The sequence below is a fragment of the Haliotis cracherodii genome, unplaced genomic scaffold (genome assembly GCF_022045235.1).
Source record: "Haliotis cracherodii isolate W230 unplaced genomic scaffold, xgHalCrac1.p SCAF_2, whole genome shotgun sequence".
NCBI lineage: Eukaryota > Metazoa > Mollusca > Gastropoda > Lepetellida > Haliotidae > Haliotis > Haliotis cracherodii.
Window position 1 is genome coordinate 61,192,392 of NW_027266275.1, and position 13,165 is coordinate 61,205,556.

At 40.9% G+C, this 13,165-nt stretch overlaps 1 protein-coding gene across 1 annotated transcript in view; it reads right to left on the bottom strand.

The window, feature by feature from the left end:
* LOC139469361 (synaptotagmin-17-like) overlaps positions 1–13,165 on the bottom strand; it is a 39,247-nt gene that overhangs the window by 17,767 nt on the left and 8,315 nt on the right. Inside the window, exon 2 of the mRNA XM_071251513.1 lies at positions 10,478–10,646. Within this exon, the coding sequence (XP_071107614.1) occupies positions 10,478–10,489 (12 nt within the window). The 5' untranslated portion in view covers positions 10,490–10,646. The remainder of the gene's footprint in view (positions 1–10,477; positions 10,647–13,165) is intronic.

Consider the following 13,165-nt stretch of genomic DNA (forward strand, 5'->3'; position numbering starts at 1 on the left):
GGTAGGGATGATGCGAGGATGGGTAGGGATGATGCGAGGATGGGTAGAGATGAAGGGAGGATGGGTAGGGATGAAGTGAGGATGGGTAGGGATGAAGAAAGGATGGGTAGGGATGAAGCGAGGATGGGTAGGGATGAAGGTAGGATGGGTAGGGATGAAGCGAGGATGGGTAGGAATGAAGCGAGGATGGGTAGAGATGATGCGAGGATGGGTAGAGATGAAGGGAGGATGGGTAGGGATGAAGCGAGGATGGGTAGAGATGAAGCGAGGATGGGTAGGGAGAAAAGCGAGGATGGGTAGGGATGAAGCGAGGATGGTAGGGATGAAGCGAGGATGGGTAGGGATGAAGCGAGGATGGGTAGGGATGAAGTGAGGATGGGTAGGGATGAAGAGAGGATGGGTAGGGATGAAGCGAGTATGGGTAGGAATGAAGCGAGGATGGGTAGGGATGATGCGAGGATGGGTAGAGATGAAGGGAGGATGGGTAGGGATGATGCGAGGATGGGTAGAGATGAAGCGAGGATGGGTAGGGATGATGCGAGGATGGGTAGAGATGAAGCGAGGATGGGTAGGGATGAAGCGAGGATGGGTAGAGATGAAGCGAGGATGGGTAGGGATGAAGTGAGTATGGGTAGGAATGAAGCGAGGATGGGTAGGGATGAAGCGAGGATGGGTAGGGATGAAGCGAGGATGGGTAGGGATGAAGCGAGGATGGGTAGGGATTAAGTGAGGATGGGTAGGGTAATGGGGAGGATGGGTAGGGATGAAGCGAGGATGGGTAGAGATAAAGTGAGGATGGGTAGGAATGAAGTGAGGATGGGTAGGGAAGAAGCGAGGATGGGTAGGGATGAAGCGAGGATGGGTAGAGATGAATTGAGGATGGGTAGGGATGAAGTGAGGATGGGTAGGGTAATGGGGAGGATGGGTAGAGATGAAGCGAGGATGGGTAGAGATGAAGCGAGGATGGGTAGAAATGAAGCGAGGATGGGTAGGAATGAAGCGAGGATGGGTAGGAATGAAGCGAGGATGGGTAGAGATGAAGCGAGGATGGGTAGGGATGAAGCGAGGATGGGTAGGGATGAAGCGAGGATGGTAGAGATGAAGCGAGGATGGGTAGGGATGAAGCGAGGATGGGTAGGGATGAAGCGAGGATGGGTAGAGGTGAAGTGAGGATGGGTAGGGATGAAGCGAGGATGGGTAGGGATGAAGCGAGGATGGGTAGGGATGAAGCGAGGATGGGTAGGGTGATTGGAAGGATGGGTAGGGATGAAGCGAGGATGGGTAGAGATGATGGGAAGGATTGTGGCGGGTTAGTCATGTTTCATCATCAACAATGAATGCTCTCGTGTCGAAATATTTCAATAATGAGTTCCACAGTTTGCCATTTGGTTGTTATCACGTCAGCGGTAAACACACATAACGATGGCAGCGACCCATCTCTGTATATTGCAACTTGTAATGAGTCAGTCTTTTTCCCAATAACTGGAAATATTATTTCATATTCTATTATAGTCTTAAAAAGCCCCCTTTATGTTATACTTCGTTTTAAGAATATTCAGAGAAGTTATGCCTTATGCATTGCAAATATCCTTTAAAAATGAATGCCTTTCTTAGACCAGCTTTCCTCAAAATACTTTGGGTCATAAGACTAATAATTTAACCAGAGCGGTTCTGTAAAAATATTTGCAATTATTTCATGATTTGTTGCATGTTTTCTATAATATCTTCCCTATGTCAAAAGAAGTTTCCAAAAATGGTTATCAACCTTAGTAAAATAGTAACAGTCGATATTTGCTCTCATGTGGAAGATGTCTCTTAATGGAAAGAAGCTAGGGCTAGTAAAATTCATTTCTGAAAAAAAAAATTTAAAGAGGATTCTTTTAGAGATTCAATAAACATGTTCAAGTTTATGATTCTAAGTCTTCCATCCTTATAATTCTTTATTAAGTATGTTCTTTTAATTTTATACAGTTTATCATTCAAAATGAATTCAAAGAAAGTCCTTGATAGATTAGTCAAGGATGAACTGATGTGTATGTAGAGCAAGAGTTTCATGTAAATTCTTCAATTAATGTTAAATTTCTTTTTCTCCAATGAGCAAACATTTTTTTTTATTTCTTCATGGTTTTACGGGTGTTTATGACCCCAAACTGATTAATGAGTTTAATCCCTAAAACTTCAAACTGACCTTCATGCCAGTCTAAGTTTTTTATCTTGACAAAGTTTAATGCTACCGCCTGCCATCTATCCAAATTACCTTTGTTTTGTTAATTTGGATTTTTAACCAAGAAGAATTATATAAATTTGTCAGAGAATCGTGAAAGGCTTTTAAGCTATCTTCTGTACCATCTAGGTAGAATTTTAGAGAAGTCCATTTTGAATAACACATGTTGAAGAATTATTTATAAAGATATTACCAATTTAACAAGCCATCTAAAACAGCAAGTATAAATGGTGAAGAGACAGTATCAATTTTTTTTTCAAAATCAATTAAGAGCAGCATCCCAGGTTTGTTGCATTTTCGGGTTTCAAATATAATTTGATACAGTGTGTTGGGTTGTTATTTGTCACTGTTGTTGTCACTGTTAGGCATATAATCCGCCACATAATATGTTTATGTAACAGCTCCCTCGCCAAATAATTTGTTTGTTTGTTGTTTAACGCCGCACACAACAATAGTCAAGCTGAATGACTGCGACCTTTAACTCTATCGAGCCTGTACCAGGCAAACCAATGATTCATATTACCTCGATTAAACGCAGGACCTCGATTAAACACGGGGTAGTTTTTATGCACGGAATTTCACATCATTATCTTCGGGATTAAACGCCGGGGATAAAGAGTGTCTAAAAGAAATATAAACCCGTGCGTTTAATCGAGGAAATACGGCATGATCAGCTTCCAAACCCGTCAGGTAAGATGGTAGCAATCGACTAAGTGACCGTCCTCGCCATTTAGTCACCTGCAGTCTCACCCAGAATAACGTGCGCTAGAACCATTGACGTCAGCACATATCGTTGTAATGAATATGAATAAGCTGTTTAATTTCTCCAAGCATTCTCATTTGCGATTACTCGACATCGACTCACTAAATCAATACATGAAATGTCAGGTTTTCGTGAAATCAGTTCCCAAACACGTTAACATGGTAACTTCCTATATCCGTGGCGACTTTACGGGGTCCAAGCAACTACTCCAATACACCCAGCCAGGTTACACCAACCTTCACGACCCAAGACCTCTGGCATATTCCTTGGACTTAGGTGCCAAAATATGCCAGACAACATCTCCGTGAATACATTGGTTCGTTTCCAAATGATTCATTTCATTTTTATTGCCCATTGTTCGCCAGAACTGAACCTTCATCTGAAGAGGTCTCTTCGCCGTTGTATGAAATTGTCGCAATCCGACAAAATCATGACAACTATTTCACGCCGCTGGGTCCGCGAAGTAGGGTGTTTATTATGAAATCGATAATCACTAACCACTACATGGCCCTCATTACAGTTTATGTTCCTCCCTAAAGTCTGCTTCTCTCGTGGAAACAGATGGCGTTTATGTTTATTGCAAGCGGTGTTCACTGGTTAGGGGGCGAAAAAATGGTTTATTAACCGACCGTGTGTATTGGATATTACGCCGACGGGCGTAGAGAAATCTTGAAACGTTATCGCTCGTGCAACGGCCTCGTCGTGAACTCATCACTGGCAACTAGGTTATGTCCTGTTAGTTGCCCATACATACGTGGTATTTACTTGCGTCTTGTGTTAATGTTTTCGAGATGTTTTTTTTAAAATATAAAATGTTGTCTTATGTCGTTGAAAATGTTTGACATTATTCGGAGCAACGTGTGACGTTTCATGAACGCTCTTGTAAGATGTGAGATGAGTCGAGTGAGAAGTTATGATTCACCATTGATTTGGTGAGCTCACTCTTAGCTGTACATACGTCTTCTTTTAAAACTGTACACATATCTACTCTTAAACTGTACACACATCTACTCTTAAACTGTGCACACAGCTACTCTTAAACTGTACACACATCTACTCTTAAACTGTACACACATCTACTCTTAAACTGTACACACATCTACTCTTAAACTGTACACACATCTACTCTTAAACTGTTCACACATCTACTCTTAAACTGTTCACACATCTACTCTTAAACTGTTCACACATCTACTCTTAAACTGTACACACATCTACTCTTAAACTGTACACACATCTACTCTTTAACTGTTCACATATCTACTCTAAAACTGTACACATATCTACTCTATAACTCTACATATATCTACTCTTAAACTGTACACATATCTACTGTTAAACTGTACACATATCTACTCTTACTTTGTACACATATCTACTCTTACTTTGTACACATATCTACTCTTACTTTGTACACGTATCTACTCTTACTTTGTACACATATCTACTCTTACTTTGTACACATATCTTCAACATGAGAAGAGTGTAGCCAAGGGCATCAATGTCGCTTACATGTTTTGTTCGTCCCTGGAGTCACATGACATTCGTAAATCGTCACTGCGCGCAAACCTATTCAGACGCAACAAGTCAGAGCTGTGGTGATGCGAAAGCCAAAAGCGATCGATACTGGCCATATTAGGCCCGGCGCTTCGCATACCCCGACAACTCAAGTCGCGAACAGAATACGATTGACAAGCCAATACTGGCTGATAATCACATCATACATTTGAGACAAGCAAACCATATGTGTTAATTTCCGATAAAGAATCCTTCCGAATGTGGCTTTATGTCAGTGCCTGACTCAGGCCGTGTGTGTGTGTGTGTGTGTGTGAGAGAGAGAGAGAGAGAGAGAGAGAGAGAGAGAGAGAGAGAGAGAACGTCGCATCCAAGAATATTGCATGCAGTCCAAGAATAGTGCATACACGTGTGTGTGGCTGCTTGTACTTATCCGGACTGGTGCCGATTTATAGTGCTAGCCCACTGAGATACCATGTCGCAGTTTAACATGAATACCCCACTCAGACACAGTATACTGACTCTGAGCTGACCAGTCCTTGTTTTAGCCCCTTAATGCCGAGCGCCAGGCAGGGTAACAACAAGTACCATCTTTTTTGGTACGACGCGGCCGGGGATCGAACCAGAACCCTCCGCTCTCCGGGCAGACGCCTTAACCACTAGACCATGGAGGCGGTCCACTGGGATTCCGGGTTAGAATTGGTCCACCACACTCTGCAGCTTGTCGTAAGAGGAGGTTTAAGGGAAGGGGATGTCAAAACAGTCAGGCCCCGGGACTTTCCCGACGACATCGTTGTCCATTATATCATTCACTGCATTGTCTGCTCCAGACTCGATTATTTACAGACCGCCGTCATATATTTTTATTTTCAATGAGTGCGGCTTTGAACAACATACAAACAAAAATAACTCTACATTATGACCCAAAATTCACGTAAGACAGTATAAAACCGTCCTTAGTCTAAGACCGCTTCGTTTATTTGTTTGTTGGTTGTTTGCTGTTTAACGTCACTCTCAGAAATATTACATTACAGTATACACATTGTACCCCGAAAAAGCGAGGATTCGAACCCGGTCTTCTACGTGACGAGCGAATACTTAACCCAGTAGGCCCATCACCTCCCTTCGTGTGAACGAGAATTGGGGGGTAACCGGGAGAACTCGAATACAATAACGGTAATATAAATATAGTCAGAATTGTACAAAATGAGCTTTCAGCAAAACTTTTTATGATTATGGAATGGTTTTGTCGCTTTTGTTATTCACGAAACACGTATAATAACCCACGCTACCGACGTGGTGTTTCGCTCCAAAATCTCCCCCAAACCGACGCTAATCCAAAATCGCCCTCAGTACTGAAGGCGTTAATTTCCGTCTCGTGGAAGTCGATTATTTCTAAGAACGTAGGTGGGGTCTAGGCATATAAGCTATTACTTTACAATGAATACGTGAATTAAATATCATTGACGGGGACGAAAGCCGCAATTTATTCCGCCATACAACGCACCACCACCACCAACAACAACAACAACAACAACAAACAACAACAATAACAACCACCCCCGCGCACGTGCGACAAACATTGACTCTTTTGTCCAGACAGCACACTTTAGTGAATTAGCGTTGTCACTATTACTGAGATAGCATTTTAACATACAGTTAGGTGGTGAGGCGGGTATCAACGTCGCGTTCTAGATAATTGCACCTGCCAAACGACGTGTGTATGTGTGTGTGTTTAAGTTGTGATAATTTGTATCCACATTCCTGCTTACCGTTACCAAATCGGAACGGTTTTCTTACAAGAAAGCGTGTGGTGTCATGCCATTGACCGTTGTCATCGGTACAAAATCTTCAGTTAATATTTACGTAAAAAGAGCGGTAAAATATAAATAAATATTTCTGAATCTCCATTGCAACACAACGCCTCTGTTAATTATTTAATTGCGTGCGTGCGTGCGTGCGTGCGTGCGTGCGTGCGTGTGTTTGTATGTGTGCATATCCTTGTTTTATCCCGTGAATGTCGAGCGACAGGCAGCGTAAGAACTACCATATTTTTACGTTTTTGTATGATGAGGCCCTTAGGTCCTGAGGAATTTCCCCAAAGAGTTTCGTCTCTAGGGGTATTTACAGGTAGAACTACTTCTGCGTGCATGCAAAATATGATGGATGGCTTCTTACCAAGTCATGCCTAGAACGAATCAAAAGGAGACTTCCGGTTCGGGGGATAGGGTTAAGGGTAGTGGTATTTCTGTTCTTGAAATTTCTAGAACCACAATTACTTTGTCCTCATTTCTTACCCAAAGACATAAATCGGTCACTGGACATACAGAAAATGGGTCTTGAAGCACCCCCAAACAAAATCTGTCTCAAAACACGATTGGTCCCGAACAGTTATAACCCTGGTCCTCAATATACGTCATAGGTATTGTAGATTGAGCTGCCTGACATATTTGTAAAGGGGGTAAGTGCTGTATTGCATGAGTCAGATCTAATGATGGAATTATATCCTATTTTAACGTGGCCTCTTTGATTCTGTTGAAGACACTCTGTGGAGTGGTAGATCTGTTTATATTGCCATACGCGCGTCTTTGTTTTAAGGGGATGACTAACCATATCCTACAACTGACAGACTGCCACCGCTTGTCGGAAGTCTCTTGCCGTCAAAAATGGATGAAGCAGAGTAGGGGCGGATCTTTGACTGGAAGAACGTTAAACCTGCGCCATTCTCATACCTCCATTAATAACTGACCTCGAGCTAATGTCATGATTGAGTAAGCATTTTTAAGCCCTTGTTAGCAATATTCTATCAGAACCGCCATGTCAACATCGCTGATGCGGGACCAAATACGTTTCTGATTTATCGTTAGTCTAACCAGTGTATCTGTGATTGCGACACTCGTAGTAAGGAAGTCAGTCTAAACGTTTCTAATATCAAGGCTACCAGACTAGAATGATATCTGTAATGACTGATAGTTTACACATAGTTTAACAAGGTCACAATTGCCATGTCATAGTCGCTGGTACACGCAATGGATGTGGCCGAGATTCCCATTTGGGTATGAAGCCCAAATCGGGTGTCCCTCCCTCAATCGGTACATGCGCTCTTACTGTAACCTTCCGAACAAATGAACGCGCGAGACATCAAACGCTTTCCCAGGTAATTGTAAGAGATCTGTCTGTATCAAGTTAATTTCCTCTCTGACAGACTGCCGACATAGCGTGCAGTTACAGGGACTTTGACCCTGATTGGCCGTCCTAAGCTCTGAACATTCAGAATGTCACGAATGACGTCAGTTACGGTATCTCGGTTGTCATCACAGAACGACTCTCTGGTTCAAACGCCGGTTGATGTTCAAGAATGTCCGGTTTACATTCAGATTTCCTCGATTTATATGGTATTTTGATGTATTAAAACTAATGTGAACTTCAACAAATTTAGGCAAATAAAAATTATATAAATTATTATTATAAATTATATAGAAAAAACAATACAAGCCGTTGTATAAACTTGAGTTGGAGAGGTCTGAATAAGTTTTCATATTTGAATGATTACATTTCCGAATGTGGATCTCTTACACCGATGAGGGATGTCATGTCTTACCAACTGAAGCCAAGCCTTGGAATCAGAAAAAGGTTATGAGACGAATGTCGCAAAAAAAACATGTTTTTCAAAGATTAGTTTTTTTAATGAACTCTTTGCGAAGATGTATGAAAGACACGTATATCAGCCGAGACTGTTGTGATACAAGGATGTCTTAATCATGTTTACAAAAACGAAAACTCCAGATTACTACCGTGTATATATCAGGAAAAAAACACCTTGTCAAAGAGCAATGTTTAAATGTCACAATGTCAGAAGCAATACTGAATAGGGTTTCAAAGACACTGGTAAAGGTCGGGACGATTTGATTGTCTTTTCAGCACATCCACTCTGCTAGTCCGTACCTCGCGCTCGTCGGATTATCTCGCCTAGCAACTGACGTGTGTGCATCTTTGCTTCCATGGCAACGCTGACGTCATGGGAATATAATGGGGAAAATAAAACAACATTTTCTAACAGTGTGACATTTAACAGTGTATATCTACCGAATCTACCTGTCGTGAACTTCAGTAAAAGCAATTTGCGTCAACAAACACTCCGTTCTGTCAAATCGTGAACTAATTTGATAGCCTGAATCAAATTCATGCTGGATTAATGAAATAAATGTGTGCTATTAACACTGACTGTCGTAGGTATTCGTCTGCACATCCGTAGGACTATGGAACTCAATCTCATTCAGATAAACATGACCATAGTTTCTGTTGAGAGTCACGAAAGGTAAACTGGTACAATTGTAAAACATAATCAAGATTCTTCAGTTCTACCCTGTTTTATCCTGCTTTACCCTGCTTTACCCTGCTTTACCCATTTTGGCACTGGTTTACCCTGATTTAGCCGTTTTGACACTACTGGTTTACCCTGATTTACTCAGATTTACACTGCTTTACACTGCTTTGCCCTTTTTGACACTGCTTTACCCCCATTTACTCAGATTTACATTGCTTAACACTGATTTACCCACTCTGACAATAGTTTACCTTGATTTACAATGCTTAACAATGCTTTACCCTGCTTTACCCGTTTTGACATTGGTTCAGCCTAATTTACTCAGATTTACACTGTTTAACACTGCTTTACCCTGCTTTACCCGTTTTGACACTGGTTTACACTAATTTACTCAGATTAACACTGCTTAAAACTGCTTTACCCTGCTTTACCCCGGTTTACTCATATTTACACTGCTTGACACTTCTTGACATTGCTTTTCCCTGCTTAAAAATGCTTGCCATTGCTTTAACCTTGAAATAGAATCGCCGATTTTAAATAGAATCACGAAATATCGCGACGAGTAATTAACGAAGATAGCTGCATGTGTGTTAATACTTATAAAGGGAAAACAAGCCATTCCACCTTTAAGGAATATAACTTACAGCAATGAAAAACATTTTAAGTGTGCTTTTCAAGAATGTCAAGTTCTGTCAAGAATGTCATTGAGTTTTGATCACGTGGTTTCAACTCGAGTAAGAATCGACAGTCAGGTGACTGCGAGCGGTTATATTTGGCGGTTCGTGCTGGTAATGTACGCACGATGCTGCAAATGTAATCTCTTGCAGTCACCTGAATACCGATCCAAACTCACTCATGATGTTTGTCCCTAAGAAAGGTGACAATTGACAAGCGCACATTTTTTATCATTCTTATAAGTAATATTCCTTATCAGCGGAATTGCTCGTTTTCAATTTATAAGTATTAACACATGCAGCAGTCTTTGTTGTTTAATGATCGCGATATTTCGAGATTCGCCTGGGAGAATATATACCTGGCGACATAAAACGACGGTGACAATACATCCCGTAACACGAAAACTATAGATTTTTGTAACAACACGAAAAGGCCATACGAACGATTTGCTTCGAACATCTAAAACCAGGTAATAATGAACAGTAATCTATTGCCAAGACGTACAGTAGCTTATATACAGTGAAACTCCTTTAAACCGAAAAGCCTCGTTCTCAGGGTAATCGTCCGAATTAACAACTTTCTTTGTTAATGGATCATCCGTTGCTACTGTGGACTTAAATTGTATATCGACGTTCCCTTCAGAGTGAAGAATAGAGTCTCCAAATTATTTAAAGGGTTACACTGGATAAACATTGTTAGGTATACTTCACTGTTACGCAAGCACATATGTCTTCACGTGTTACACTATATGATATATTCATTCAAGAATAATATAAATATCAGATTTAAACGTCAGTCATCAGTGTATTATGAAATGAACAATTCTATAAGGTAGCTAAAAGCTAATGGCAAAATAACTTGTTCAGACAAATAAATAAAGGGCACTGAATCTTTAATCATATAATATATTGTTTATACTTCTTCCAAACTGAGAGATAATCTAGGTCAAAAGATGCTGCTTTTTTTCACTTACCTTAGCAAACATGATATACGTATTGTGTTGAAGACGTCAACAGGAGATGTTCACCGTTGTCCTTTATTGATTAGTATTCACCGTAGGTCATCGTGATTCTATGGAACACCGCTAGTGCAATGATGTTATCTGGCCGCACGGTCATAACAACATGGGCTACACTCAGCCTCTGAAAGAAAAGGGATATTTATGAGAGTAAGTTAATCACTTCGCAATTACAGCGGCATCACCAGCGAGATATTGGCAAAAGAACATAATCTGGGATGCCGCTGCTTATAGAGCAGGCCTTGATAACATGTGCTCAATCAGGGCGAGTCTTACTTCCTTACTAACCCTTAAAATGACTAATTTTCAACTAAGCCATATACGGAGCTGCAGTCATACATTCATAATACACTGCCTTACCTAAGCCCCCGAGGAGATATTAGGTTGTATATAATTTTCCCATCGAGAACTTGGAATTGTATACTCGTTCGGGAACATCATTTAGATTGACTAATGAATTTGGTTCAGTGGAGTAATATACACTTTTAAGTTCAATATATTTACACCAAAAGGGGATGTGTCGTGTTTTCACATGATAGAAGTCAGGGACAGAGTGGAGCTGGAGAACTAAATAGTATACTCAAATGAAGCTCATCAAATATTCAAGGGGCGGTCGGTTTAGCCTGGTGGTTTCAGCGTTCGCCCGTCACGCCGAAGACCCGGGTTCGATTCCCGAAATGGGTACAATGTGTGGAGCCCATTTAATATGTCCACCCGCCATAATATTGCTAGAATATTGCTAAAAGCGCCATGAAACCATATTCACTGACTCAATTTATTCAAAGGATGCTGATAAACAGTTGCAATAGATCATCAGTTTGAAAGATACTGACACAACATCTTGGACCTAAACATATTTCTCTTGCAAACATCTCCAACCTGAATCAAACCATACATGAAATATATTTAATTATGTGTATGCATAACAAACACGTAAAACATTTTGTTGTCTCGTTAGAGACTTTTTCAAAAACTTATCCATAGATTTAAAGGTAAGCTACAATGCGAAAGATCACATACTGTCGCCTTTACACAGATATCATAAAGGTACATTTAATTCCGACGTCTTGCTATTTTGTATTTTATTCCTTAAATTGAAATCCATATTGAATGACTCGTCTATTGCAAGATCCTACAAGGGCTTCTACGCAGTCTCGGGCAACAGGTAGTGAAATCTACAAAAGAAGACATATGTCTATTTCATGAAATAAATACCAGCCTGCTCGGTTGACATTTCCCTTGTCTGTTTACAAGACAGTCCAATTACAACAGCCCCGGGCTCATAATTGGTATTGATTATTGTCACGTCCAAGCTAGCGATCGATTCGGGGGAAATTATCGGAAAGTCATCACCATGGCAACTGAGATGTCGTCTATCACAACGCGAAACATATTACAGAAAGATTATGACACAGAAGAAAAACAATAATGCAAACATTTGAAAAAATGCAAAAACTTGGACAAAAAAAGTTTGTCAGTTATCCATTAAGATTTTGTTTACAACACGACATTATTCACATTATGAATCTTAACCTCAATAGTTGTTGAGGGCATAAAAGTAGAGAAATTACAAGTCGAACAAAAAAACGACAGATATGTTTCCCTTCTTGAATAGACCGCCGCCGTGGTCTAGTGGTAGAGCGTCCGCCCGGAGAGCGGAAGGTCCGGGGTTCGATCCCCGGCCGCGTTATACCAAAAGACGTTAAAAGATGGTACTTGTTGTTACCCACTCTGGCGCTCGAAATTAAAGGGCTAAAACAAGGACTGGTCGGCTCGGAGTCAGTATACTGTGTCTGAGTGGGGTATTCATGTTAAGATGCGGTATCTCAGTGGGCTAGCACTATAAATCAGCAAGTCCGGACTAGTACAAGCAGCCACACACACACACACACACACACGTACGTGCATGCACTCGGCTATATAAGTGCAATAATCTTGGGCGCGATGTTAAACCCCATTTCACCTGACCTCATCTCACCCTTCTTGAATATCCTCGACAAATACAGAGAGGGCATTTTCCTTCATAAACAAGGACTCAGGTGGCAAGAAACACACACGACTTTAATAGGTGACAAAAAGATGAACGTACCGAATAATAGACAACTAGATAGGAACATGATATAGAGAAATGGCGTATTTTACCTGCTGACACGAGTGACAGGCACATTCTTCATATATCACCTTTTAAGTCTTGACTATGTCATGAATGAAATGCACACCAACTGAAGTTTTGCAAAAGGCTCCTTGATCTACTGTGTGGGTTGTGTGGCTGTGTGAGCGATTTTTTAACACCATACAATATGGATGTATGAACTTTCCAAAAATCGATAGGAATGTTCAGATCGAATTACAAACTAAGCTGGAAAAATAATCTGCTGTCAGGTATGAATGGCAAATGATATTAACGTTTAGTAACGCGATCACTCCGACTGACATTTGAATAATCGCAGTTAGTGGTTTACGTGTATGCCGTATGGGTATGTTTTGTTTGTTTGTTTGCTGTTTAACGCCGCACTAAGCAATATTACAGCTATATGACGGCTGTAAATAATCGAGTCTGGACAAGACAATCCAGTTATTGATATCATGAGCATCGATCCACGCAATTGCGATACGATGACACGTATCAACCAAGTCAGCGAG